Raw genomic sequence first — 24,081 nt, forward strand, 5'->3', positions numbered from 1 at the left:
AGCATCCCTTTATTTATTGTGATTTTTCTGAATGTGCTCTACTCTGGTCTCTGCAGGAATTGGTTGTTGGTTTCTTGAAACAGATTGCTTTAAAGAGACATTATCAAGTTGTCATAAATATAAAGGGAAGGCTAACCACCTTTAAATCCCTCCTGGCCAGAGGGAAAAAACCCGTTCACCTGTAAAGGGTTAAGAAGCTAAAGATAACCTCGCTGGCACCTGACCAAAATGACCAATGAGGAGAGAAGATACTTTCAAAGCTGCGGGGAGGCGGGGAGGAACAAAGGGTTCTCTCTGTCCGTGTATTGCTTTTGCCGGGACCAGAGCAGGAATGCAGGTCAGAACTCCTGTAAAGGGTTAATAGGCAATCCAGTTAGATATGCGTTAGATTCTGTTTTGTTTAAATGGCTGATAAAATAAGTTGTACTGAATGGAATGTATGTTCCGGTTTTTGTGTCTTTTTGTAACTTAAGGTTTTGCCTAGAGGGATTCTCTATGTTTTGAATCTGATTACCCTGTAATGTATTTACCATCCTGATTTTACAGAGGTGATTCTTTTACTTTTTCTTCAATTAAAATTCTTCTTTTAAGAGCCTGATTGCTTTTTCCTTGTTCTTAAGTTCCAAGGGTTTAGGTCTGTGTTCACCTATGCAAAATGGTGAGGATTTTTATCAAGCCTTCCCCAAGAAAGGGGGTGTAGGGCTTGGGGGGATTTTGGGGGCAAAGACGTTTCCAAGTGGGCTCTTTCCCGGTTATATTTTGTTAGACGCTTGGTGGTGGCAGCAATAAAGTCCTGGGACAAAAGGTAAAATAGTTTGTACCTTGGAGAAGTTTTAGCCTAAGCTGGTAAAAATAAGCTTAGGGGTTTTTTCATGCAGGTCCCCACATCTGTACCTAGAGTTCAGAGTGGGGAAGGAACCTTGACACGAGTACTGTAAAACTTCTGTAGTGTTGTTTTGTCCCTAAGTGATACATATCTTACAACTGGCTGTGGAGTGGCTTTGGCATTCTAATTAGAAGGTTGCTAAGAAAGTTACCAGTTGTTTGGGGTCTGTAGGTGTTAGCACAATATTATTCTTCCTTATGTGGTCTACTTTGAAGTGCCCCACCTTCTGGCTCTGCTGCAGCAACCATTAACTAACTTCCAGAGCTGTGCACAATCCTACTGACACTAGTGATGCCGGGATCAAACATAAAGAGAAATGCATGACTGGAGAGCGAGCCCTGTTACTAATACAGGGTTTCCAAGGGGAAGGAAGTTGTGCTATCGATTTTTCAAGAGTACAATGGAGACTCGAAACGTGATGTTTTTAAAGTACTTGATATTGTCTTTTTTTTTAAGTTTTATAAAGGGGAGGAGCTGAGACCTGAAGTATTTTACCAGTTCCTTTAGCCTTTCTTTAAGACTATTCAGTGTGTTAGTATAGTTAAAATCACATAGTGCAAAAATGAAGGTACATAAGTGGCTGACTGACACAACAGTGGTGCTGGATGCTAATAGCGCATCATCACAAGTTAACAGCACTGATACCTTTTACCTTGGACTTTGTGGGGCTATATCTGAGAAGTTGCAAGTTGCATCCGATGAAGTGAGCTGTAGCTCACGAAAGCTCATGCTCAAATAAATTGGTTAGTCTCTAAGGTGCCACAAGTACTCCTTTTCTTTTTGCAGATACAGACTAACACGGCTGCTACTCTGAAACCAAGTTTTACTTGTTACAGCTAAGCAGCATGAGATGACAGATATGTCTTTTCTGTGCAGATTCATCTATTCTCGCTTTTTTAGTAGGTGTTTTAACATGAACCTAAAGTTAGGCACGGGCTTAAGTGCTTTGCTGAATCAGGGCCAAAACAGATTTCTAAATAAGACTTAAAGACATTTTTCCCAAATCAGTTCTTCCCTCACATCTCAAATGAAGATGGCTCATATATCATATCAAAATCTGCATGTTTCCTTTTTAATATTCAATCTACATGTTCAAGGCAAAGATATGGAAGTAAGTAAGAAGTTTGTTGGGGACTCAGCTTTCATTGTGAAAGAGGTATTAAGGTGACAAAGTTATAAATAATACCTTAGATTTAAACATAATTAGATATGATACTAAATTGTTCATATTCTTAATTTCTTACCTAGGACTTTATCTAACTGGACATATGAATTTGACAAATGGGCTCCTTCTGTGGTGAAAATTTCTTACAAGGTTTGATTTGCTTTCTCTATTTGTATAACATTGAAAGAGTGAAAAATAGACCCTCCTCTTCCACATTTCCCAAGCTAATCTGTAAACTCTGTTTGGCTGTAAAGTTTTGTCATGTGCGTCATGTACTAAACAGTGACAGTTAATCATCCCAAACAGGTTACTGTAATAAACCATAATTACTTTCAAATAGTGAAATGCAGAAGAAAATTGTTAATTATCATATTGCAAGGTTTCTGATGAGAGTAATACAAATGATAAATAAGACACATTTTGTATATTGCTGAATACTTTCATGTTAGACTACTGTATTTTCAATTGTTCCTATAAAGTCAAGCAGTTACCAAGGAGACTAGATAGATTGACTGCTGCTACTTCCATATAAACAGAGCTTTGCAGTCCAGCAGCTAGTTTCCTGGTATGAGGTTACTGTAACTTTTCTCTTCTCTTCTCCCTCCCGTGGTCTTCCTTGGGGAAACCATTCTGAAGGGATCTGGAATATGTCAATACATTGTTTGATTTTGCTTTTTAGCACACTCATACAAACACCTTTTCTCTGCTAACCCATGACTGTAAGAAATAGCAGAGGACTATAAACAATTATTTTTTCATCCTTTATTTTATTTTCTCTTCACTTTCAGGGGACACCTGCCATGCGTCGCTCACTTGTTCCTCAGCTTCGAAGTGGAAAATTTAATGTTCTTTTAACTACTTACGAATACATAATAAAAGACAAACACATTCTTGCTAAGGTAAAAATTGATTTCTGTCACCTCTTAACTGCAAACCCTCCTCCCTGTCACCAGATTGTGTCTTGCATGAAACTTTTATTACGTTGCCCATAGAAATCATAGAAATGTAGGACTGGAAGGGACCTCAATAGGTCATCTAGTCCAGTCCCCTGCACTGGAGGCAGGACTAAGTGTTATCTAGACCATCCCCGATAGATGTTTGTCTAACCTGTTCTTAGAAACCTACAATAATGGAGATTCCACAACTTCCCTAGATAATTTGTTCCAGTGCTTAATGACATGTACAGTCAGGAAGATTTTCCTAATGGCTAACCTAAATCGCCCTTGCTGCAATTTAAGCCCATTACTTCTTTTCCCCTCCTCAGTGGATAAGCGGAACAATTTATCACCCTCCTCCATATAACAACCTTTTACATACTTGAAGACTGTTATCATGTGTGTGTGTCTCTCTCCCCCCGCTGTCCCCCTCAGTCTTCTCTTCTCCAGACTAAACAAACCCGTATTTTTCAATCTTTCCACATAGGTCATGTTTTCTAGACCTTTAATCATTTTTGTTGCTCCCCTCTGGACTTTCTCCAATTTGTCCACCTCTTTCCTGAAGTGTGGTGCCCAGAACTGGACACAGTACTCCAGTGGAGACCTTCTCAGTGCTGAATAGAGTGGGAGAATTACTTTTTGTGTCTTGCTTTCAACATTCCTGCTAATACATTGCAGAGTGATGTTTGCTTTGTCCAACAGTATTACTTTGTTGACCCATATTTAGTTTGTGACCCACTATAACCCCCAGATCCTTTTCTGCAGTATGCCTTCTCAGGCAGTCATTTTCCATTTTGCATTTGTGCAACTGATTATTCCTTCCTATGTGTAGTACTTTGCATTTGTCCTTATTGAATTTCATCCTGTTTAATTTAGACCATTTCTCCAGTTTTGTTAACATCATTTGGAATTCTTATCCTTTCCTCCAAAGTGCTTGCAACCCCTCCCCGCTTGGTATTGTCAGCAGACTTTAAAAGTGTATTGTCTATGCCATTATCCAAGTCATTTATGAAAATATTGAATAGAACCAGACCCAAACCGATCCCTGCAGGACCCCACTCGATGTGCCCTTCCAGGTCAATTGTGAACCATTGCTAACTACTCTGAGTACTCTTTCCAGGTAGTTGTGCACCCACCTCATAGTAGGTTCATCTAGGCTATGTTTGTCTAGTTTTGCTTATGAGAAGGTCATATGAGACAGGTATCAAAGCCTTACTAAAAGCAAAATATGTGACTTCTACCATTTCCCACCACTCACAAGGCTTGTTACCTGATCAAAGAAAGATGTTAGGTTGGTTTGACGTTATTTGTTCTTGACAAATCGGTGTTGAATGCTCCATATTTCCTTCTAGGTGCTTACAAATAGAATATTTGATTATTTGCTCCATCATCTTTCTGGATACTGAAGTTAAAATGATTGGTCTATAATTCCCTGCATTGTCCTTATTCCTCTTTTTATAGATAAGTACTATATTTGCCCTTTTCCAGTTCTTATGTCTCTCTCCCATTCTCCATGAATTCTCAAAGATAATCCCTAATGGCTCAGAGATCTCTTCAGCTAGATCCTGAAGTATTCTAGAATGCATTTCGTGAGGCCCTGCTGACCTGAAGACTTCTAATTAGTCAAAGTAATTCTTAACTTGTTCTTTTCATGTTTTAGCCTCAGATTCTGTCCCATTTAAACTGATGTTCACTATGTTAGTTATTCAATCACTGCTATCTTTTTGTGTGTGTGTGTGTGTGTGAAAACTGAAATAAAAGAGGCATCTAACACTTTGGCCATTGCTGCAGTTTTCTGATATTGTCCTCCATCCTCATTTGGTAATGGGACTATGCTGTCCCCAGTCTTCCTTTTGCTTCCCATGTATTTATAAAATGCTTTCTTGTTACCCTTTATATTCCTACCTAGTTTAATCTTGTTTTGTGCCTTTCTAATTTTGTCCCTACATGCTTGTGTTATTGTTTTGTATTCATCCTTTGTAATTTGACCTAATTTCCACTTTTTGTGTGTCTCTTTTTTGAGTTTTAGGTCATTGATAATCTCCTGGTTAAACCAGGGTGGCCTCTTACCATACTACTGTCTTTCCTACGCATTGGTATAGTTAGCTCTTGGACCCACAATAACGTCTCTTTAAAAAATTACCAACTGTCTTGAACTCTTTTTTTTTCCCCGAAGGTGTGATCATATTTGTTTCTCTGTTCTGTAAAGCAGAGTCCCTGGATCTTCTCTACGCTTTTTAATAGTATTTATCCTGATCTTCAATCTGTGACCTCTGCTATTCCAGTTCTGTGTTTCTGGGCAGAGACTGACCCCTATTACAAAATTTCTGGTTGTGTGGTGGTTTTTATTTGTGGCCACATAATAACTTATGCCTTAAATTTTATATCCAGAAAACTTTACATCACCTAAGGATCCAGTTTTCTTAATCTAAATGTGTCCTAAGTATTGTTGTTGTTGTTTAAAAACTCTCAAACTGACATGAATATTGATGCCTCAGTGGTAGTGGATGTATTTTTAAAATGTGCAACTAAGGTATTAATAGTACTCTCGATATACATAAGCAGACCAACAAGAGAGACCTGGTGATCTTATTGTCACTCTGTCATTCCTTCCCTTCCTCTCTCTCTTTTGTTAAGACTCTGACTTGTCATGTTCAATGTAGTTTACATGCTTTTTGGAGCATAGATGCTGCCTGGACTCGTTTGGGGAGGCACCTAGTACATCTCTGAATGCATGAAAAAATAATTAATACTAAATGCCAACAGTTTGTATTGTGCATGCAGCATTTTTCTCTCCTTTTTTTTGCCCACCTTTGTTCCTTGTCTTCAGCTCTTAGGCTGTAGATGGCATTGGTCTCCATGTTTCAACATCTGCTCTGACTCTGCATTAAATCTTTCGTGGTGGGAGCTGAAATTTCCTGGGGTGACATCCATTGCTGGCTTCCTTCATTAAGAAGTTGCAGTGCCTGAAATGGCCCTGGTTACATTGCCCTGTTTTGTTTCCTCACATTTAAGTTAGATGGAAGGATTTGGCTGAACTAAAGGAATGTGTATTGTTGCTGTCTTATGTGCCTGTTTGAAAACGTATATTTGCTTCTTCTGAGTTTTTACTTGTGACGACTTCATTTAGAGTTCTTGGTTTTTCCTCTTCCCCTAATAACTCCTACCCTGACCCTACAGTATTAGGTCTCGTAAGGACACCACCCGGTGAAAGATCCTAATGTGGGGAATGAGCTGTTAGCAGTTGCAGGCTCAGATACAGTTGTACCTTAGCCTCCGTTTGTTCCTCCTCCGTTACGTACAAGGTCACTTCTGCCTGGATAACACTATATTGGACTTCTATCCCCAACAAGAACTACCCTTAAAGCTAAAATAGCCAAGACCCAGCCTCTCTTTCCTGTTCAATGCGGGTGGGAAGCACTTAGCACTAATTCTGGCAGTGTCTCATCTCCATGTCAAAGGGTCGCTTTTCTGAGTTCACTAACTCGGCCAGAATTTTTTCCTGTTGCAGATTCGATGGAAGTATATGATAGTAGATGAAGGCCATCGAATGAAGAACCATCACTGCAAGCTGACTCAGGTCTTGAACACCCACTACGTGGCCCCTAGACGGATTCTGTTGACTGGGACACCACTACAGAACAAGTTGCCTGAACTTTGGGCTCTCCTCAACTTCCTCCTCCCCACCATTTTCAAGAGCTGCAGTACCTTTGAACAGTGGTTTAATGCTCCATTTGCCATGACTGGAGAAAGGGTACTGGAATGGTTTGCTTAAATCTAATCAGAAATAAACAATAGGATGAAAACAAAATGGAACCCATGGTGTAGGAATAGCATCTGAACTGTCCCTTGTACTCACAGAATTATCATCCTAATGTAACAGTTACCTTCATTACAACTTTACAATTCTTCACTTAAATTTCTCTTTCTGGACTCGGAGTCCTGTTTTAATAATAAAATACAAGAGTACAGCATGGGGTAAATATTGCACATGTATTTGTAATGAGGTATAATCTCCCACATAGTCATAATATGACACAGTTCGCTGATTTATGTTGTAGTAACTCTTATAATTACATTTGTGAAGGTGGACTTAAACGAGGAAGAGACTATTCTGATCATCAGACGTCTCCACAAAGTGTTACGACCCTTCTTGCTGAGGAGACTGAAAAAAGAGGTTGAATCTCAACTGCCAGAAAAGGTTTGTGGGGGGAGGATTTCATGAAAAACTTGTTCCCCAGTGTCTGGGATTTTTGTACAATTGTTTTTCTTTTTTAAAAGCACCATACAATATAGCTGTTCAGGTGATCCTACAGAAGGAAACTTTCTAGAGCCACCAGTTAATTTTTAAGAAAAATATTTAAATTAACTAAGATTTCCCTTTACAAAGAAGAAAAAGCTACAGGTGAGGACTTTGGAAGTTGGCAGAGGATTCCTGTGTGCTCAGTCATTCATCCAAATCCTGTGTTTGACAGTTTTGCTAAAACTGTCAGTACTAAAGTCCATAATATAGTTTTAGTACAGCTTAAAGCTAACCATGTCTGCTAAAACTGGTTTACATAAAATGTTTGTTTCCACAGTATTTATATTCAGGGCATTAATAAAAACCAGCCTGACTTATTACTGAGGGTCAGATTCTGCCACCTTTACTCTCTTAAATAGTACTTTTACTCTCTCTGGTAGTTGCGTTGAAATAATTGAAACTCATAAAGTCCCATGTTAGTAAGGGTAACAGACTCTGATTCTGCATTAGGGAGTCAGAAACTTTCCAACACTGTCTTGTGGAGTTTTTTTAATCTTACACACAACTTTTAACCAGGTTGTCATGCATCTCAGAATTTTTCAGAGCCAGATAACTAAAAAAATCCAACTTGGCTCCTTCTGCAGTTGGAAGGGTTTGTTTCACATTTTACAAGAGACATATATAAACCCTATAAGTTACTTTATCTTTGTATAAATATGCAAGTGCCAAAGTTTATACCCTGTTAGAATCCCAAACTGAATTTGGAGGATACAGGAATCCAACCATTTGTGCCTTTCTGACACACCAAGCCCGTGCCAAATGCTGATCCTATTTCTGTCTTTTCAGTTATATACAGCTAAAATTTAAGCCTAAAAAATAATGTATTGCAAAAGAAAACAGGTTTCAAAGTAACAGCCGTGCATCCGATGAAGTGAGCTGTAGCTCACGAAAGCTCATGCTCAAATAAACTGGTTAGTCTCTAAGGTGCCACAAGTACTCCTTTTCTTTTTTCTTTTTACAAAAGAAAACAATTACTCTTAACTTTCTCCCTTCCCCTAAACCTGTTCTATCAGTGTGAGTGGGCAGATGATTGAAATATACAAAAATTCTGCTCTCTGAAACACATTCAGGAATCAAATCAATGGAGGAGAGAGATGGAGAAAAAGGAACAGCATTGCACTGATATTAAGTGAACTTTGAAAACTATTTTTTGCCATTCCTGCATTACACAAGATCAATGTGGCAGATAGCAGAGGATATGTTGCAACCAAACTTCACAACAGTTAGCAATATGTGGCCTACTATCTCCATTACCTTACTGAGAAGACAGAACTAACCTGGACTTAATTAGAAAGAAGCAGTTTATAGGCTGGCTTTGCTTCCTCACGTTTCTTTTAAAATACGTGAAGCTCAATTTGATTAGAACATGAATCTTAGGCTCTTACAATTAAAATACCGAGGGCATTTCAAGGTAGAGTGTAAAACCTCCGTTTACTTCCTTAGTAATGATCACACACACAGAGAAAACTAGGTAGCAATATGCGGGAGGTGGATGGAACTCCTGGAAAGCAGAAAAGTCACAGGCAGTTCCTATATAAACCTTCCTATGCTTTGTGCAACCTGTAAAGATAGGATGTGATTCAGAAGAAATGCTGCCCTAGCAATCTGTTATACTGTGCTTGGGATGAGAGAGCTCCAGGACCTGGAAGCCAGCCTTCAGGAGGACACAATATGTGCCAGGTAGCCTGGGAGCATAAGAGAGTCCTGAATTACACCCATTTTGCTCGCCCGTTCTGACGTGACTCTCTGGCACAAGCTTCTCCAGGCCATGGTCAAGATACTAAGAGGGGTACTCCTGCCTACATTGCTTTCCAGCCTCCCAAGATGTAACTCTGTAAATATAGAGGCAAATGGATGAATTCAATCAAAACAGAACATAAAGATTTTGGAAAGGTCTTCCTGTTAATTTTCTTTGTTATTCCGCCAGCGTCTCCTGTTGTAAATGTGACACAGCGGGTCCTTGCTTACTGTGGACCCAGTTCTGTTCTCACTGAAGTACATGGAAAAACTGGCAAGATTGAACTTTGGTTCCCAAATAATCAGCAACAAGGAGACTTCGTATTTAGTTATGTTAGATCAATTTCTAGGCACATTTATTTCAGTACGTACTGTGTTAATTACAAGAAATAGAGCCTTTATGGATCTCTGGCTACGAAGTGGGGCTTGCAGTGCTGTGCAAGTGTGGAGAAGATGTTTCAGTCAACCTCGTCCTCTCTGGCCTGCGACAGTCTAACGATCTCTGTCTTATCAGAACACAATGCAAACAGCACAAATGCTGAAAGATAAATAGGTGAGAACCACAGCATTCAAGTCCAAATGAAAGTTGTGTGGGAGAAGGAGTCTGGGGTTTTAGTTTGTCCAACTGTAAACAGAGGGGGCAGCTGTAAAATTCAGCTCTGGCTTCAAATATGGAGTTTGGGGGATATTTGACTCCCCAGTTAAACCCAAAACAATTAAAGGTAAGTAGTAATAGGGATATTACTAGTGCTAGGGGAGCCAACTAGGGGGGGCGCTTTTCTTGACTTGCTGCTCACAAACCGGGTAGAATTAGTGGGGGAAGCAAAAGTGGATGGGAATCTGGGAGGCAGTGACCATGAGTTGGTTGAGTTCAGGATCCTGACGCAGGGAAGAAAGGTAAGCAGCAGGATACGGACCCTGGACTTCAGGAAAGCAGACTTCGACTCCCTCAGGGAACGGATGGGTAGGATCCCCTGGGGGACTATCATGAAGGGGAAGGGAGTCCAGGAGAGCTGGCTGTATTTCAAGGAATCCCTGTTGAGGTTACAGGGACAAACCATCCCGATGAGTCGAAAGAATAGTAAACATGGCAAGCGACCAGCTTGGCTTAATGGTGAAATCCTAGCGGATCTTAAACATAAAAAAGAAGCTTACAAGAAGTGGAAGGTTGGACATATGACCAGGGAAGAGTATAAAAATATTGCTCGGGCATGTAGGAAAGATATAAGGAGGGCCAAATCGCACCTGGAGCTCCAGCTAGCAAGAGATGTCAAGAGTAACAAGAAGGGTTTCTTCAGGTATGTTGGCAACAAGAAGAAAGCCAAGGAAAGTGTGGGCCCCTTACTGAATGAGGGAGACAACCTAGTGACAGAGGATGTGGAAAAAGCTAATGTACTCAATGCTTTTTTTGCCTCTGTTTTCACTAACAAGGTCAGCTCCCAGACTGCTGCGCTGGGCATCACAGAATGGGGAAGAGATGGCCAGCCCTCTGTGGAGATAGAGGTGGTTAGGGACTATTTAGAAAAGCTGGACGTGCACAAGTCCATGGGGCCGGACGAGTTACATCCGAGAGTGCTGAAGGAATTGGCGGCTGTGATTGCAGAGCCCTTGGCCATTATCTTTGAAAACTCGTGGCGAACGGGGGAAGTCCCGGATGACTGGAAAAAGGCTAATGTAGTGCCAATCTTTAAAAAAGGGAAGAAGGAGGATCCTGGGACCTACAGGCCAGTCAGCCTCACCTCAGTCCCTGGAAAAATCATGGAGCAGGTCCTCAAAGAATCAATCCTGAAGCACTTACATGAGAGGAAAGTGATCAGGAACAGTCAGCATGGATTCACCAAGGGAAGGTCATGCCTGACTAATCTAATCGCCTTTTATGATGAGATTACTGGTTCTGTGGATGAAGGGAAAGCAGTGGATGTATTGTTTCTTGACTTTAGCAAAGCTTTTGACACGGTCTCCCACAGTATTCTTGTCAGCAAGTTAAGGAAGTATGGGCTAGATGAATGCACTATAAGGTGGGTAGAAAGCTGGCTAGATTGTCGGGCTCAACGGGTAGTGATAAATGGCTCCATGTCTAGTTGGCAGCCAGTGTCAAGTGGAGTGCCCCAGGGGTCGGTCCTGGGGCCGGTTTTGTTCAATATCTTCATAAATGATCTGGAGGATGGTGTGGATTGCACTCTCAGCAAATTTGCAGATGATACTAAACTGGGAGGAGTGGTAGATACGCTGGAGGGGAGGGATAGGATACAGAAGGACCTAGACAAATTGGAGGATTGGGCCAAAAGAAATCTGATGAGGTTCAATAAGGATAAGTGCAGGGTCCTGCACTTAGGATGGAAGAATCCAATGCACCGCTACAGACTAGGGACCGAATGGCTAGGCAGCAGTTCTGCGGAAAAGGACCTAGGGGTGACAGTGGACGAGAAGCTGGATATGAGTCAACAGTGTGCCCTTGTTGCCAAGAAGGCCAATGGCATTTTGGGATGTATAAGTAGGGGCATAGTGAGCAGATCGAGGGATGTGATCGTTCCCCTCTATTCGACATTGGTGAGGCCTCATCTGGAGTACTGTGTCCAGTTTTGGGCCCCACACTACAAGAAGGATGTGGATAAATTGGAGAGAGTCCAGCGAAGGGCAACAAAAATGATTAGGGGTCTAGAGCACATGACTTATGAAGAGAGGCTGAGGGAGCTGGGATTGTTTAGTCTGCAGAAGAGAGGAATGAGGGGGGATTTGATAGCTGCTTTCGACTACCTGAAAGGGGGTTCCAAAGAGGATGGCTCTAGACTGTTCTCAATGGTAGCAGATGACAGAACGAGGAGTAATGGTCTCAAGTTGCAATGGGGGAGGTTTAGATTGGATATTAGGAAAAACTTTTTCACTAGGAGGGTGGTGAAACACTGGAATGCGTTACCTAGGGAGGTGGTAGAATCTCCTTCCTTAGAGGTTTTTAAGGTCAGGCTTGACAAAGCCCTGGCTGGGATGATTTAACTGGGAATTGGTCCTGCTTCGAGCAGGGGGTTGGACTAGATGACCTTCTGGGGTCCCTTCCAACCCTGATATTCTATGATTCTATGATATTTTGTTACATGATTTTTATTGTGACATTGTACTAACATTGACCGGGATCAGCATTTTGAAGATATAAACCAGCTCAGTAGTACAATTTATTTAATGAAAGGGGCATATAATACACATCTTTAAGTGTTGTGAACGTTATTGCTATTATGCCTTCCTCCCTCCCAACATACAGTGTTCATACCAGCCCCCTTTGCAATATTTTTGATTAATTTTAGCTTGGAACATACTCAGATTTGAGACTTGACTGAATTGCTACCAGTACAATCCCATTATTTACATTTTTATTGCAGTTCAGATTTCTCCCCGTTGACTGTCAGCGAGAGCCACTGTATTCGGTAGCTTTATTAAAAAAGAGGGATTGATAAAATGTTTAACTGTGTTTGTTTAGGGGAGTTGTGGTTGTATCCCCCTATTTAAAAAAAAAAAAAAAATTTCAAGTCCAGTGTGGTGCACTAGAATTGTTGACACAAAATGGCTATTGATAGTTCCATCTTGTCTGACAGGTTCTTGGTAAGGAAGCTACTAAATGAATATTCAGTTCCCTCTCATCTGTGACCTCATCCTCCTGATCCTCTGAGCTGAAAATAATCCAATCATATTTTAATCAGTTTATTAAACATTAGGTGGCTTGCTGATTTACTTTTAAACACATCCTGCAAGATTTCTAGCCATTAATATGGCTTTGAGTGCATATTGTGATTTTTAGTCTAATTATTAAAAACACAGAGAGCATATACCAAGCCAGATTTTATGCATGAGTTATTTTGTAGAAAAGTGTGTGTGTTTAAAATTATGTAGGAAAAAAAACCTACCTGTATTACTGGCTTTGATACTGATACATGATCAAAACAAACTAAAGACGAGTTAGTTCAGCCAGTGTTATCTGAGTTGTATTTTTGGGTTTACACCACACTTTACTATAATTGCAAACCGTTCTCTCATTCTTACCTGTATGTTTAGAAAAGAAAATACATATTTCCATCCAAACGTTCTTAAATGGCATTATACTTAGGGCTGAATGTGAATCTCATTTGTTTTGTGACAGGTATACAACCACAACTGATCTTTTAAAAATATTTCGCAAGTTTAATAAAGAAAATTCACAAGTTATTGGCCGTTCATTTTGAGAGCCCTTAACCAATTATAAAAAGAGAAAATATAAAAATCTCTCTTTTTGGCTTCTTTGCTGAACATCATTGAATTCTCATGCTCAGAGAGACCAAACAATTTACAGCAGACAGGGAACCCAAAGAAACTTTGGAGACAACCATTAAAATGAGTGGATCTGGATTCCAAGAGTGTGGGTGACCACTTTGCAATTCTCTCTTTCTCCCTGGGAGATGTAAGATGTTGCTGGGATACAGGTGTTCCTGTGAGGGGAAAGACCTGCAGTTAAATCATCCTAACATTATTATAGCCTGGCAAAACTCTGTGCTCCATTTACTTACTGTTATTTTTCACACTAGGTTGAATATGTGATCAAATGCGACATGTCAGCTCTTCAGAAGATTCTCTACCGCCATATGCAAGCGAAGGGAATCCTCCTCACAGATGGCTCTGAGAAAGACAAGAAGGTACAAAGGGAACTATAATACTTAACAACAATACATTATGGCGGTGTGTTTACTGAATGTATGACTGCCAACACCAGCCTGCTTATTAAAAAAATAAGTAAACTTTTTGGGATATCCTACTGCAGATGTGTCAGTTGGGAAAAGAATTTGCCCACAACTGAAATGTTTGTGCAAAAAAAAAAAAAAATTGTCTTTGTTCTCCATTCACAATGCAAAACCTAACCTTGTTTTAGATATATGATTGTAAAGATGCATTTCTGGGTGCAGTGTTACAAAACCTCCCTCAATGGCTGAAACCTAATAGGGAATCCTGAGTAAAATAACTGGGATTGTGGCACCATGGGCTGCATCAGGTTATTTATCAAAAGTGCTGAAAAGCACACCAAAAGTCCTATTCTCACTCCTCTGGAGTCTCTAAATCCTCCTGCTTCCCACCTGGTTCCCAGGCTTCTTGTCCAGTCAGTGCTATCTCCCCGCTCCAATTTCCAGTACTAGTTTCCCTTCCCCACCCAAGACTCATCATCCCTTATTAGCTACTTCTAGAACATTTTAGCTTCTTAGAACCATGTGTTGTTTTTGTGGTTGACAGAGAAACAGATAGATTCAGGTAACTGCCAAAGGAAGGCACTGCAGAAATGAGAAACAGCTGAACAGAATCATGCCCTACTTGTAGGGTTTAGACATCACATAGTCTATGTGGCCTCATAAATCTAGATGGCAGACAAACATTGCCTCCCAATATGACCACTGTAATTAGAGACAAACCCCAGGCCCCAGTACACTTCCATGGCTTACACTTCCATGGCTTTCAGGTCTTCCATACCTTTTTCTCTTAGACCACACCCCCTCTGACAATGGAGGTTGCACATGGACTTGAGGGGACAATCAACTTCATTTTACTATATAGCTTCTTCAGGGAGTTTCATGTGCAGCTCTGACATTTCATTGCACAAGATGGCCTTCAACTTTGGTGTAGAAATGTAGAATGCCCACCTAAAAATTCAGATTTTAAACAATCTTCAATTAACTAGCAATTCAGTTTTGCCATTTGACTTGTATTTTTTCCTCCTTTAGGGAAAAGGTGGGGCAAAAACTCTTATGAACACTATCATGCAATTGAGAAAGATATGCAATCACCCATATATGTTTCAGCATATTGAGGTAAGGCTGTCATGTTCAGTTTGCTTGGTCTTTTCTGTATGAATGGCTAATGTGATAGAAAACCAGGGTTAGAGAATTACATATGTATGAAAATCTAACCAAGGCCATATTCAAGTCTTAATTTTTATCTATTCTTTGCAATTTACTAAAGGAGAAGTGGTTCTGAAACTTTCTAAAATTTGGTACTTACTACTGAATAAATACACTCTTCTCTCTTAATTTTGAGGCATATGTGGTAGGGGAAGTCCCTGCCACTGTCACTTGTTCTGGAAGTGGCAAGTTTGGGGAATGTACTCATTTGGTTACTGCTGTGGCTGGGCAGTATTTCTACAGTGTCCTCAGAGTCCTCTTAACTTTAGAGTTCTTGCAGATCTCAGCTATATTAGTTGAGAGAAATAAAAACAGTCGGGGACCTGTATGTATATGGTATATCTGCCTGGCAGGATTCAGCTTCCGAGCTCTGGCTAGTTCCTTAAAAATGTGATTGTGGAGGCCAATATATATATTACAGCCCAATTTTTGCACGGTACAAAATTAAGTGCTTTTAGCCAGAAGACCAAATGTCCATCTGTCCATTCAATTTTTCCTCCTCTCTGGATTTCTTTTCACACATGATTGTGTAGGCATAACAGCATAGGTGGACGTGGATTCAACAGCATGCCTATCAGCAGTATAACTGGGAAGAGAGGAGTCACCAGATTTTCAGCTGGATCTTTAAATGACTTATGAGGGGCTTGTTCTTTTGGGGGCTATCATCTTCTTAGGGGGAATTTCTGTGTTCAACATGACTCCAAGACTTCATTCCATTAGTTATATGTAGTGTATATGTAAACTTGCCTAAAACGTGAAATATAAATTTTGGTTTTAAATGCCCTCACACTGGAATCTCACTAATTCTACTCTGCTAATCCTTCATAAGGCACACCAAAAAAGGTGGTCTTTCCCCATTGTTTGGCAAAAATTCAATAGCTATACAGCAGTAAGATGTCTCATTACTGCGCCTTTGTTGTTTTTACAAAACATAAATGTACTAGTACGTTATGAAGTATTATTCTAAATAACTAAAATGAATCTACAGTTCACAAAGTAAATGAACAAAGTACATCTTGTCGATACATTATCATTTTGGGGTTTTTTGTTTGCTCACTTGCTAATTCACAAAATTCAATAATTTCCAAATGGGTCTCCCAGTAATTAGTGCAAATTAAATTCTACTGTAGTTGTAATCTGGTAAAGTGCACACTGAGGGAAATCATTCCTACAGGCCATGCATTTTAAGCAACAGTGGAAAATAACAGCGCACTTGTACCATAAGGCTGACTTCAAGGTGTGTGAGTGGTAATGAGACTTGAACCCTAGCATTCAACAGATAATTATAGTGCTGTTTTTGGATTACGGTATAATCTCAGTGTCTAATAATCCACTTATATTATTTGCAGGAGTCCTTTGCTGAACACTTGGGCTATTCAAGTGGTGTTATCAATGGGTAAATCCTTTTTTTTTTTTTTCTTCATTGTATATTTGTAATGAAACCATTGGGCAGGATGCTGTGTTAGTTTCAATAGTCATGTTATCAAAACTAAGCAGTTTGCAAAACAAATTCAATCTTACAGTTAGAAGTAATGTATTTTATAGACCCTAATCAATTAAAAACTTTCTCTGTACCCTAAATGGTTCTTCACGTCATCTGCAGTTATGCAGTCTCAGAGGCTGCTGCTTATTCCAAAGGGATGCTTCCTTCTTGGAAGCAGCAATTTAAAGCTGCTTTGGTACTCGTGTAGTAACTAGAGACTTCCCAGGCTCCAATCGGGCTTTTGTGACTATTAGGGCAGGCTCAATGTCTACTCCAACATCTAAATAAGGAGCAGGTTTTTCCTTGGCTGACTTTTTAAAGGAGCCTCATGTTTTGCAGATAACTTCCAGTGGCTGGGTACTTGATGGAGTTTAGCCTGGCAAATGATTAAGAGCAGCGGCTCATGGCAATGAGTGTGTGTGATTTCCATCGACTTCAGACAAGTGATTGGGAGTAGGATCGCTTCCTCCACTAAAATCCCAAGGATTGAGTAGGGTGGAAAGGATTTCTGCTCCTTGCTGTATCTGTTTACAAACATTCTTCTTTGAGTTTGTGTCAGTGTGGATCTACTCTGGTTGTGCGTATGCCTCATGAATGTGAGATAGGAGTTTTTTGAATAGCACAGAATCATAGAATATCAGGGTTGGAAGGGACCTCAGGAGGTCATCTTGTCCAACCCCCTGCTCAAAGCAGGACCAATCCCCAACTAATTCATCCCAGCCAGGGCTTTGTCAAGCCTGACCTTGAAAACCTCTAAGGAAGGAGATTCCACCACCTCCCTAGGTAACACATTCCAGTGCTTGGCCACCCTCCTAGTGAAAAAGTTTTTCCTAACATCCAACCTAAACCTCCCCCACTGCAACTTGAGACCATTACTCCTTGTTCTGTCATCTGCTACCACTGAGAACAGTCTAGATCCGTCCTCTTTGGAACCCCCCTTCAGATAGTTGAAAGCAGCTATCAAATCCCCACTCATTCTTCTCTTCTGCAGACTAAACAATTCCAGTTCTCTCAGCCTCTCCTCATAAATCATGTGCTACAGCCCCCTAATAATTTTTGTTGCCTTCCGCTGGACGCTTTCCAATTTTTCCACATCCTTCTTGTAGTGTGGGGCCCAAAACTGGACACAGTACTCCAGATGAGGCCTCACCAATGTCAAACAGAGAGGAATGATCACGTCCCTTGATCTGCTGGCAATGCCCCTACTTATACAGCCCAAAATGCTATTAGCCTTCTTGGCAGCAAGGGCATACTGTTAACTCATATCGAGCTTCTTGTCCACTGAAACCCCTAGGTCCTTCTCTGCAGAACTGCTGCCTACCATTCGGTCCCTAGTCTGTAGCAATGCATGGGATTCTTCCTCTAATTTATCTGGGTCCCTCTGTATCCTATCCATACCCTCCAGTGTATCTACCACTCCTCCCAGTTTAGTGTCATCTGCAAACTTGCTGAGGGTGCAGTCCACGCCATCCTCCAGATCATGAATGATAAACCAGCCCCAGGACCGACCCTTGGGGCACTCCGCTTGATACCGGCTGCCAACTAGACATGGAGCCATTGATCATTACCCTTTGAGACCAACGTTCTAGCCAGCTTTTTATCCACCTTATAGTCCATTCATCCAGCCGATACGTCTTTAACTTGCTGGCAAGAACACTGTGGGAGACCGTATCAAAAGCTTTGCGTAAATCAAGGAATAACACATCCACTGCTTTCCCCTCATCCATAGAGACAGTTATCTTGTCATAGAAGGCAATTAGGTTAGTCAGGCATGACTTGCCCTTGGTGAATCCATGCTGACTGTTCCTGATCACTTTCCTCTCCTCTAAGTGCTTCAGAATTGATTCCTTGAGGACCTGCTCCATGATTTTTCCAGGGACTGAGGTGAGGCTGACTGGCCTGTAGTTTCCCCGGATCCTCCTTCTTCCCTTTTTTAAAGATGGGTACTACATTAGCCTTTTTCCAGTCTTCCGGGACCTCCCCCGATCACCATGAGTTTTCAAAGTCCATGTACACTGTCCCTCCTTGTGCTTCTGTATGAGAGCATGAACAGTGGGGCAGCCATAATCCTCCCTCAGTTTTCTTACCATCCATGGCAGAAAGACAGGACCTGGCAAAAGTGCAACCCACTAGTTCTTAGCTCAGGCTAAACTTCTTTGGTATCTTCCAAAGTCTTCAGAACCACTTCTAATCTACTATGTGCCACTGCCATGAACTGATCCAACCTATCTAGACCAAACTCTACTGGTCATACCCCACTGTGCAGAGCTCCTTATTATGACCAATTTAAAACCTGCCAGCTTCAAAACTTGTCCATGCTGCAGTGGCCTAATACCCCTGAGGAATGGACACGGTAGATATCTCTTCTGCCTGAGGGAATTGCATATTCTGAGCAGGTGCCTACACAGAAATCACGAGATGCGAGGTTGAAACCCCATCTTCTGGAACAATCCATGCATGTCTCATCAGACCCTGAGGAAATGAGTTCCAGAACCCTACTAGTGGAGAAGCCAGCATCATCGAATGTGCCATCGAGCTGCTAGGCAGTGTCTCATACTAACACAGAGAAGACGGCATCGAGGAATGTTCCAATATCAAAGTTGATCAACATTAATGTTGAAGCCAGAACGAACACCTCTGGTGTTGAAGTCAGTCACAGAGAGGACTGCTTAAAGTAGAAGGTTGAGAAGGAGCTCAGTATCCTTTCATAAGAGCAAATATCAAAGCCTCTGGGGAGGAGTCTACCAATCCTTGCCCGGTATTGAGGGCTCGGGGAAGGAGCAGCTTGTGATGCAGCAAACTCCAATAGTACCAACGATGCAGTCCTTAGCCTTGACCCCAGCCTCATGGAGGGGATAGGACTGCAGCTGAATGTGACCCACCAGTGGTACTGAGTCACCTGCATCCATACAGACTCTCCCACCAAGAGCACCTTACATGTTGGAACCACCCCAGGAAGGGGTTTACTCCTCACATCACCGGGACACATTCACCCCATCATCAAGAAGAGAGCCCTCACCCTTGAGGTCCACAACCCTACAGGCTTCTCCTGCAGATCTCTACCTTGATCAGTCCATTGAGGTTGGCACTGACTGGCCGACACCCAGCAAATCTACCATACTCCTATGGTATGCCAGCATGGCCCTACTGTAGGGGCAGAGGGAAGGGGTAGCTTGCCATTGTAGGCATGGAGGAAAAGGAATATCTCTCTCCCTAGTGGTATCCCTACCACAGGCTCCTCTCTACCAGGAAGAGCCAGATGCAGGCACAGAGCAACATCAATGCCCCGTCTCACACTGAAGTATATCTGCTCTTCATCAACAGATGGGGTGGCATCCTTGGTACTGGTGCAAGACAACTTTAAAGCATTTCATTAGCTCCTAGAATCATAGAATCATAGAATATCAGGGTTGGAAGGGACCTCAGGAGGTCATCTAGTCCAACCCCCTGCTCAAAGCAGGACCAATCCCCAATCAAATCATCCCAGCCAAGGCTTTGTCAAGCCTGACCTTAAAAACTTCCAAGGAAGGAGATTCTACCACCTCCCTAGGTAACGCATTCCAGTGTTTCACCACCCTCCTAGTGAAAAAGTTTTTCCTAATATCCAACCTAAACCTCCCCCACTGCAACTTGAGACCATTACTCCTTGTCCTGTCCTCTTCTACCACTGAGAATAGTCTAGAACCATCCTCTCTGGAACCACCTCTCAGGTAGTTGAAAGCAGCTATCAAATCCCCCCTCATTCTTCTCTTCCGCAGACTAAACAATCCCAGTTCCCTCAGCCTCTCCTCATAAGTCATGTGTTCCAGACCCCTAATCATTTTTGTTGCCCTTCGCTGGACTCTCTCCAATTTATCCACATCCTTCTTGTAGTGTGGGGCCCAAAACTGGACACAGTACTCCAGATGAGGCCTCACCAATGTCGACTAGAGGGGAACGATCACGTCCCTCGATCTGCTCGCTCTGCCCCTACTTATACATCCCAAAATGCCATTGGCCTTCTTGGCAACAAGGGCACACTGCTGACTCATATCCAGCTTCTCGTCCACTGTCACCCCTAGGTCCTTTTCCGCAGAACTGCTGCCTAGCCATTCGGTCCCTAGTCTGTAGCTGTGCATTGGGTTCTTCCGTCCTAAGTGCAGGACCCTGCACTTATCCTTATTGAACCTCATCAGATTTCTTTTGGCCCAATCCTCCAATTTGTCTAGGTCCCTCTGTATCCTATCTCTGCCCTCCAACGTATCTACCACTCCTCCCAGTTTAGTATCATCCGCAAATTTGCTGAGAGTGCAATCCACACCATCCTCCAGATCATTTATGAAGATATTGAACAAAACCGGCCCCAGGACCGACCCCTGGGGCACTCCACTTGACACCGGCTGCCAACTAGACATGGAGCCATTGATCACTACCCCGATGAGCCCGACAATTTAGCCAACTTTCTGCCCACCTTATAGTGCATTCATCCAGCCCATACTTCTTTAACTTGCTGACAAGAATACTGTGGGAGACTGTGTCAAAAGCTTTGCTAAAGTCAAGAAACAACACATCCACTGCTTTCCCTTCATCCACAGAACCAGTAATCTCATCATAGAAGGCGATTAGATTAGTCAGGTATGACCTTCCCTTGGTGAATCCATGCTGACTGTTCCTGATCACTTTCCTCTCGTGTAAGTGCTTCAGGATTGATTCCTTGAGGACCTGCTCCATGATTTTTTCGGGGACTGAGGTGAGGCTGACTGGCCTGTAGTTCCCAGGATCCTCCTTCTTCCCTTTTTTAAAGATTGGCACTACATTAGCCTTTTTCCAGTCATCCGGGACTTCCCCCGTTCGCCACGAGTTTTCAAAGATAATGGCCAATGGCTCTGCAATCACATCCGCCAATTCCTTTAGCACTCTCGGATGCAACTCGTCCGGCCCCATGGACTTGTGCACGTCCAGCTTTTCTAAATAGTCCCTAACCACCTCTTTCTCCACAGAGGGCTGGCCATCTACTCCCCATGTTGCGATGCCCAGCACAGCAGTCTGGGAGCTGTCCTTGTTAGTGAAGACAGAGGCAAAAAAAGCATTGAGCACATTAGCTTTTTCCACATCCTCTGTCACTAGGTTGCCTCCCTCATTCAGTAAGGGGCCCACACTTTCCTTGGCTTTCTTCTTGTTGCCAACATACTTGAAGAAACCCTTCTTGTTACTCTTGACATCTCTTGCTAGCTGCAGCTCCAGGTGCGATTTGGCCCTCCTGATTTCATTCCTACATGCCTGAGCAATAGTTTTATACTCTTCCCTGGTCATATGTCCAACCTTCCACTTCTTGTAAGCTTCTTTTTTATGTTTAAGATCCGCTAGGATTTCACCATTAAGCCAAGCTGGTCGCCTGCCATATTTACTATTCTTTCGACTCATCGGGATGGTTTGTCCCTGTAACCTCAACAGGGATTCCTTGAAATACAGCCAGCTCTCCTGGACTCCTTTCCCCTTCATGTTAGTCCCCCAGGCGATCCTACCCATCTGCTCCCTCAGGGAGCCAAAGTCTGCTTTCCTGAAGTCCAGGGTCCGTATCCTGCTGCTTACCTTTCTTCCCTGCGTCAGGATCCTGAACTTGACCATCTCGTGGTCACTGCCTCCCAGATTCCCATCCACTTTTGCTTCCCCCACTAATTCTTCCCTGTTTGTGAGCAGCAGGTCCTTGTGAGGTTTACTGAAACTCTGGAGATTGAGGCATGGATCATCCCGGAGAAATTTCATAAGCTGTTAGACGTCTTGTCAGCCTCTGGTCCAGCTAGGACGATCCTCCCTATTAAAGAGCTGCTCGATTCAGACAGTTCCTTCTGGCAGATATCAGCTGAAGTAACACCATGGTGAAGTGAGTTGAGAAGAGATACCAGGTACACACTTCGAGGTTGAGTTCTACACTCATCCCAACTGTATTGATCATGCAAGAGAAGTCAAGGTCAAGCAAAAACACACTTAAGGCAAGGAACCCTAACAATTTGATCTGTTTGGGAGGATGTTGTACTCCTCAGCTTTGCTATGGATGTATGCTAACTGCCACACCGTGTTACCTTGTCCCATGTTAGAAGTCATATTTGGCTAACATGCCTCCTCACAAAGCTCCCTCATGACAGCAGAAAGATGCTTGGACATAATTAAGGAAGGCCAGTTAGTGTCAAGATGTCTTTGCAGGTGATGATGAAAATATTGGATACCGGCCATTCTGGTGATCATGTGCTGAGCACTGTGACTCCAAGCATTGGGCATCATGAGAGATATGCGGGCCATGATGGAGGACTTGCCTTTGGAGGGCTGACAGCTGTGAAGTGAGAGGACAGACAGTGCTCTGTATGGACTGAAGGACTCCAAAGCTATCCTGCACTCTGGGGGTTTACACCTTGGCTCCATGTTGCCCTTCACCTCAAATGAGACAATGCACACTGTCGTACCATCCCAAACAGACAGAATATGATGCCAAAAAGCATCTGAGATCCAAACAAGAGGTGCCAGCCTCTCTGTTCCTTGGCAACACACTTCACTACTTTGATGCATCAGCAAATTTGACAAAATGGTAGAGTGCCACATTAGTCCCAGTCGAGAGAGCATGACCTTCAGAAGCCACCTCACTCCATTCAACTGAGTGTGGTCTGCCCTGACATCACACAGATGGGTGTTAGAGATCATACGCTGTCTCAGTTTCAGGATGGGAACACTTGCCTCCTTCATTCCATCTTTTGAAGCTCAAGACTGGTTTTTGGCTCTTGATTTGCAGCATGAATACTTCCACATAACTATCCATCCTGGCCACAGGAAGTACATAAAATCATGGTTGGGCCCACTGGGAATCAGTACATGGTTCTACCCTTTGGGGTCTACACTACACTGAGAATGTTCATGAAATACCTGGTGGTAGTGGCAGTGCATTTAAGAAGACAGGGAATCCAAACCTACCCATACCTGGATGACTGGCTGATCAGGGCAGGTTCAGGAAACTGACAAGCTTACAATATATATTGTCCCTGTTCTCTTAACTAGGACTCCTTGTAAACTATGATAAATTGTCTCTCACAGCATCACAGGCACTAGAGTTCATTGGGGCTTTAATAGAGTCCAGATTGGCAAGAGCCTACCTGCCAGAGGACAACCAGTGGTAAACGACCTACATACAAGTCCACTGACAGCAATAAGTTTGTGTCTGGGACTTTTAGGTCACATGTCAGCATGCACGGATGCAACACCACTTGACAGAGTTCATATAGGGACTTTACAGCTGTGACTGAGGTCTGTAGACACCCCATTCAGACATCATGTGAACAGGAGGATCACAGAGTAGCCTCAAGTTCTGTGGGACGTTGCTTGATGGTTAGACCTGGTGAACCTGAGAAAAGGGGCATAGTTCTCAATCCCCTCCCCAACAGTGACTCTTGTCAGGGACTCATCAAGGACGGGCTGGGGTGTCCACCAAAACAATCTGTAGATGCAAGACACATGGTCTTGGGATGATCTGAAAACTCTTCTCCATGATGTTCCCATGTAGAGCCATCAGACTGGCCTGCATAGCATTCCTGCGCATCTGTGAAACTGCATGATGCAAATCTTGGCAGCACATCTGGGATGCAATATACAAACAAGGAAGGGGTGCTCGATTGTCCTCTTCTTTGCCAGGAAGTCA

At 42.5% G+C, this 24,081-nt stretch overlaps 1 protein-coding gene across 4 annotated transcripts in view; it reads left to right on the forward strand.

The window, feature by feature from the left end:
• The window catches only part of SMARCA2 (SWI/SNF related BAF chromatin remodeling complex subunit ATPase 2), a 188,022-nt gene that overhangs the window by 79,577 nt on the left and 84,364 nt on the right, over positions 1-24,081 (forward strand). For all 4 annotated transcript variants that reach the window (XM_074953295.1, XM_074953297.1, XM_074953298.1 and 1 more), the window contains 7 exons: positions 2,135-2,201; positions 2,840-2,950; positions 6,498-6,740; positions 7,074-7,187; positions 13,577-13,684; positions 14,759-14,845; positions 16,285-16,331. In XM_074953295.1, coding sequence (XP_074809396.1) covers positions 2,135-2,201; positions 2,840-2,950; positions 6,498-6,740; positions 7,074-7,187; positions 13,577-13,684; positions 14,759-14,845; positions 16,285-16,331 — 777 coding nt within the window. The remainder of the gene's footprint in view (positions 1-2,134; positions 2,202-2,839; positions 2,951-6,497; positions 6,741-7,073; positions 7,188-13,576; positions 13,685-14,758; positions 14,846-16,284; positions 16,332-24,081) is intronic.

This window comes from Natator depressus, chromosome 5 (genome assembly GCF_965152275.1).
Source record: "Natator depressus isolate rNatDep1 chromosome 5, rNatDep2.hap1, whole genome shotgun sequence".
In the NCBI taxonomy this organism is placed as follows: domain Eukaryota; kingdom Metazoa; phylum Chordata; order Testudines; family Cheloniidae; genus Natator; species Natator depressus.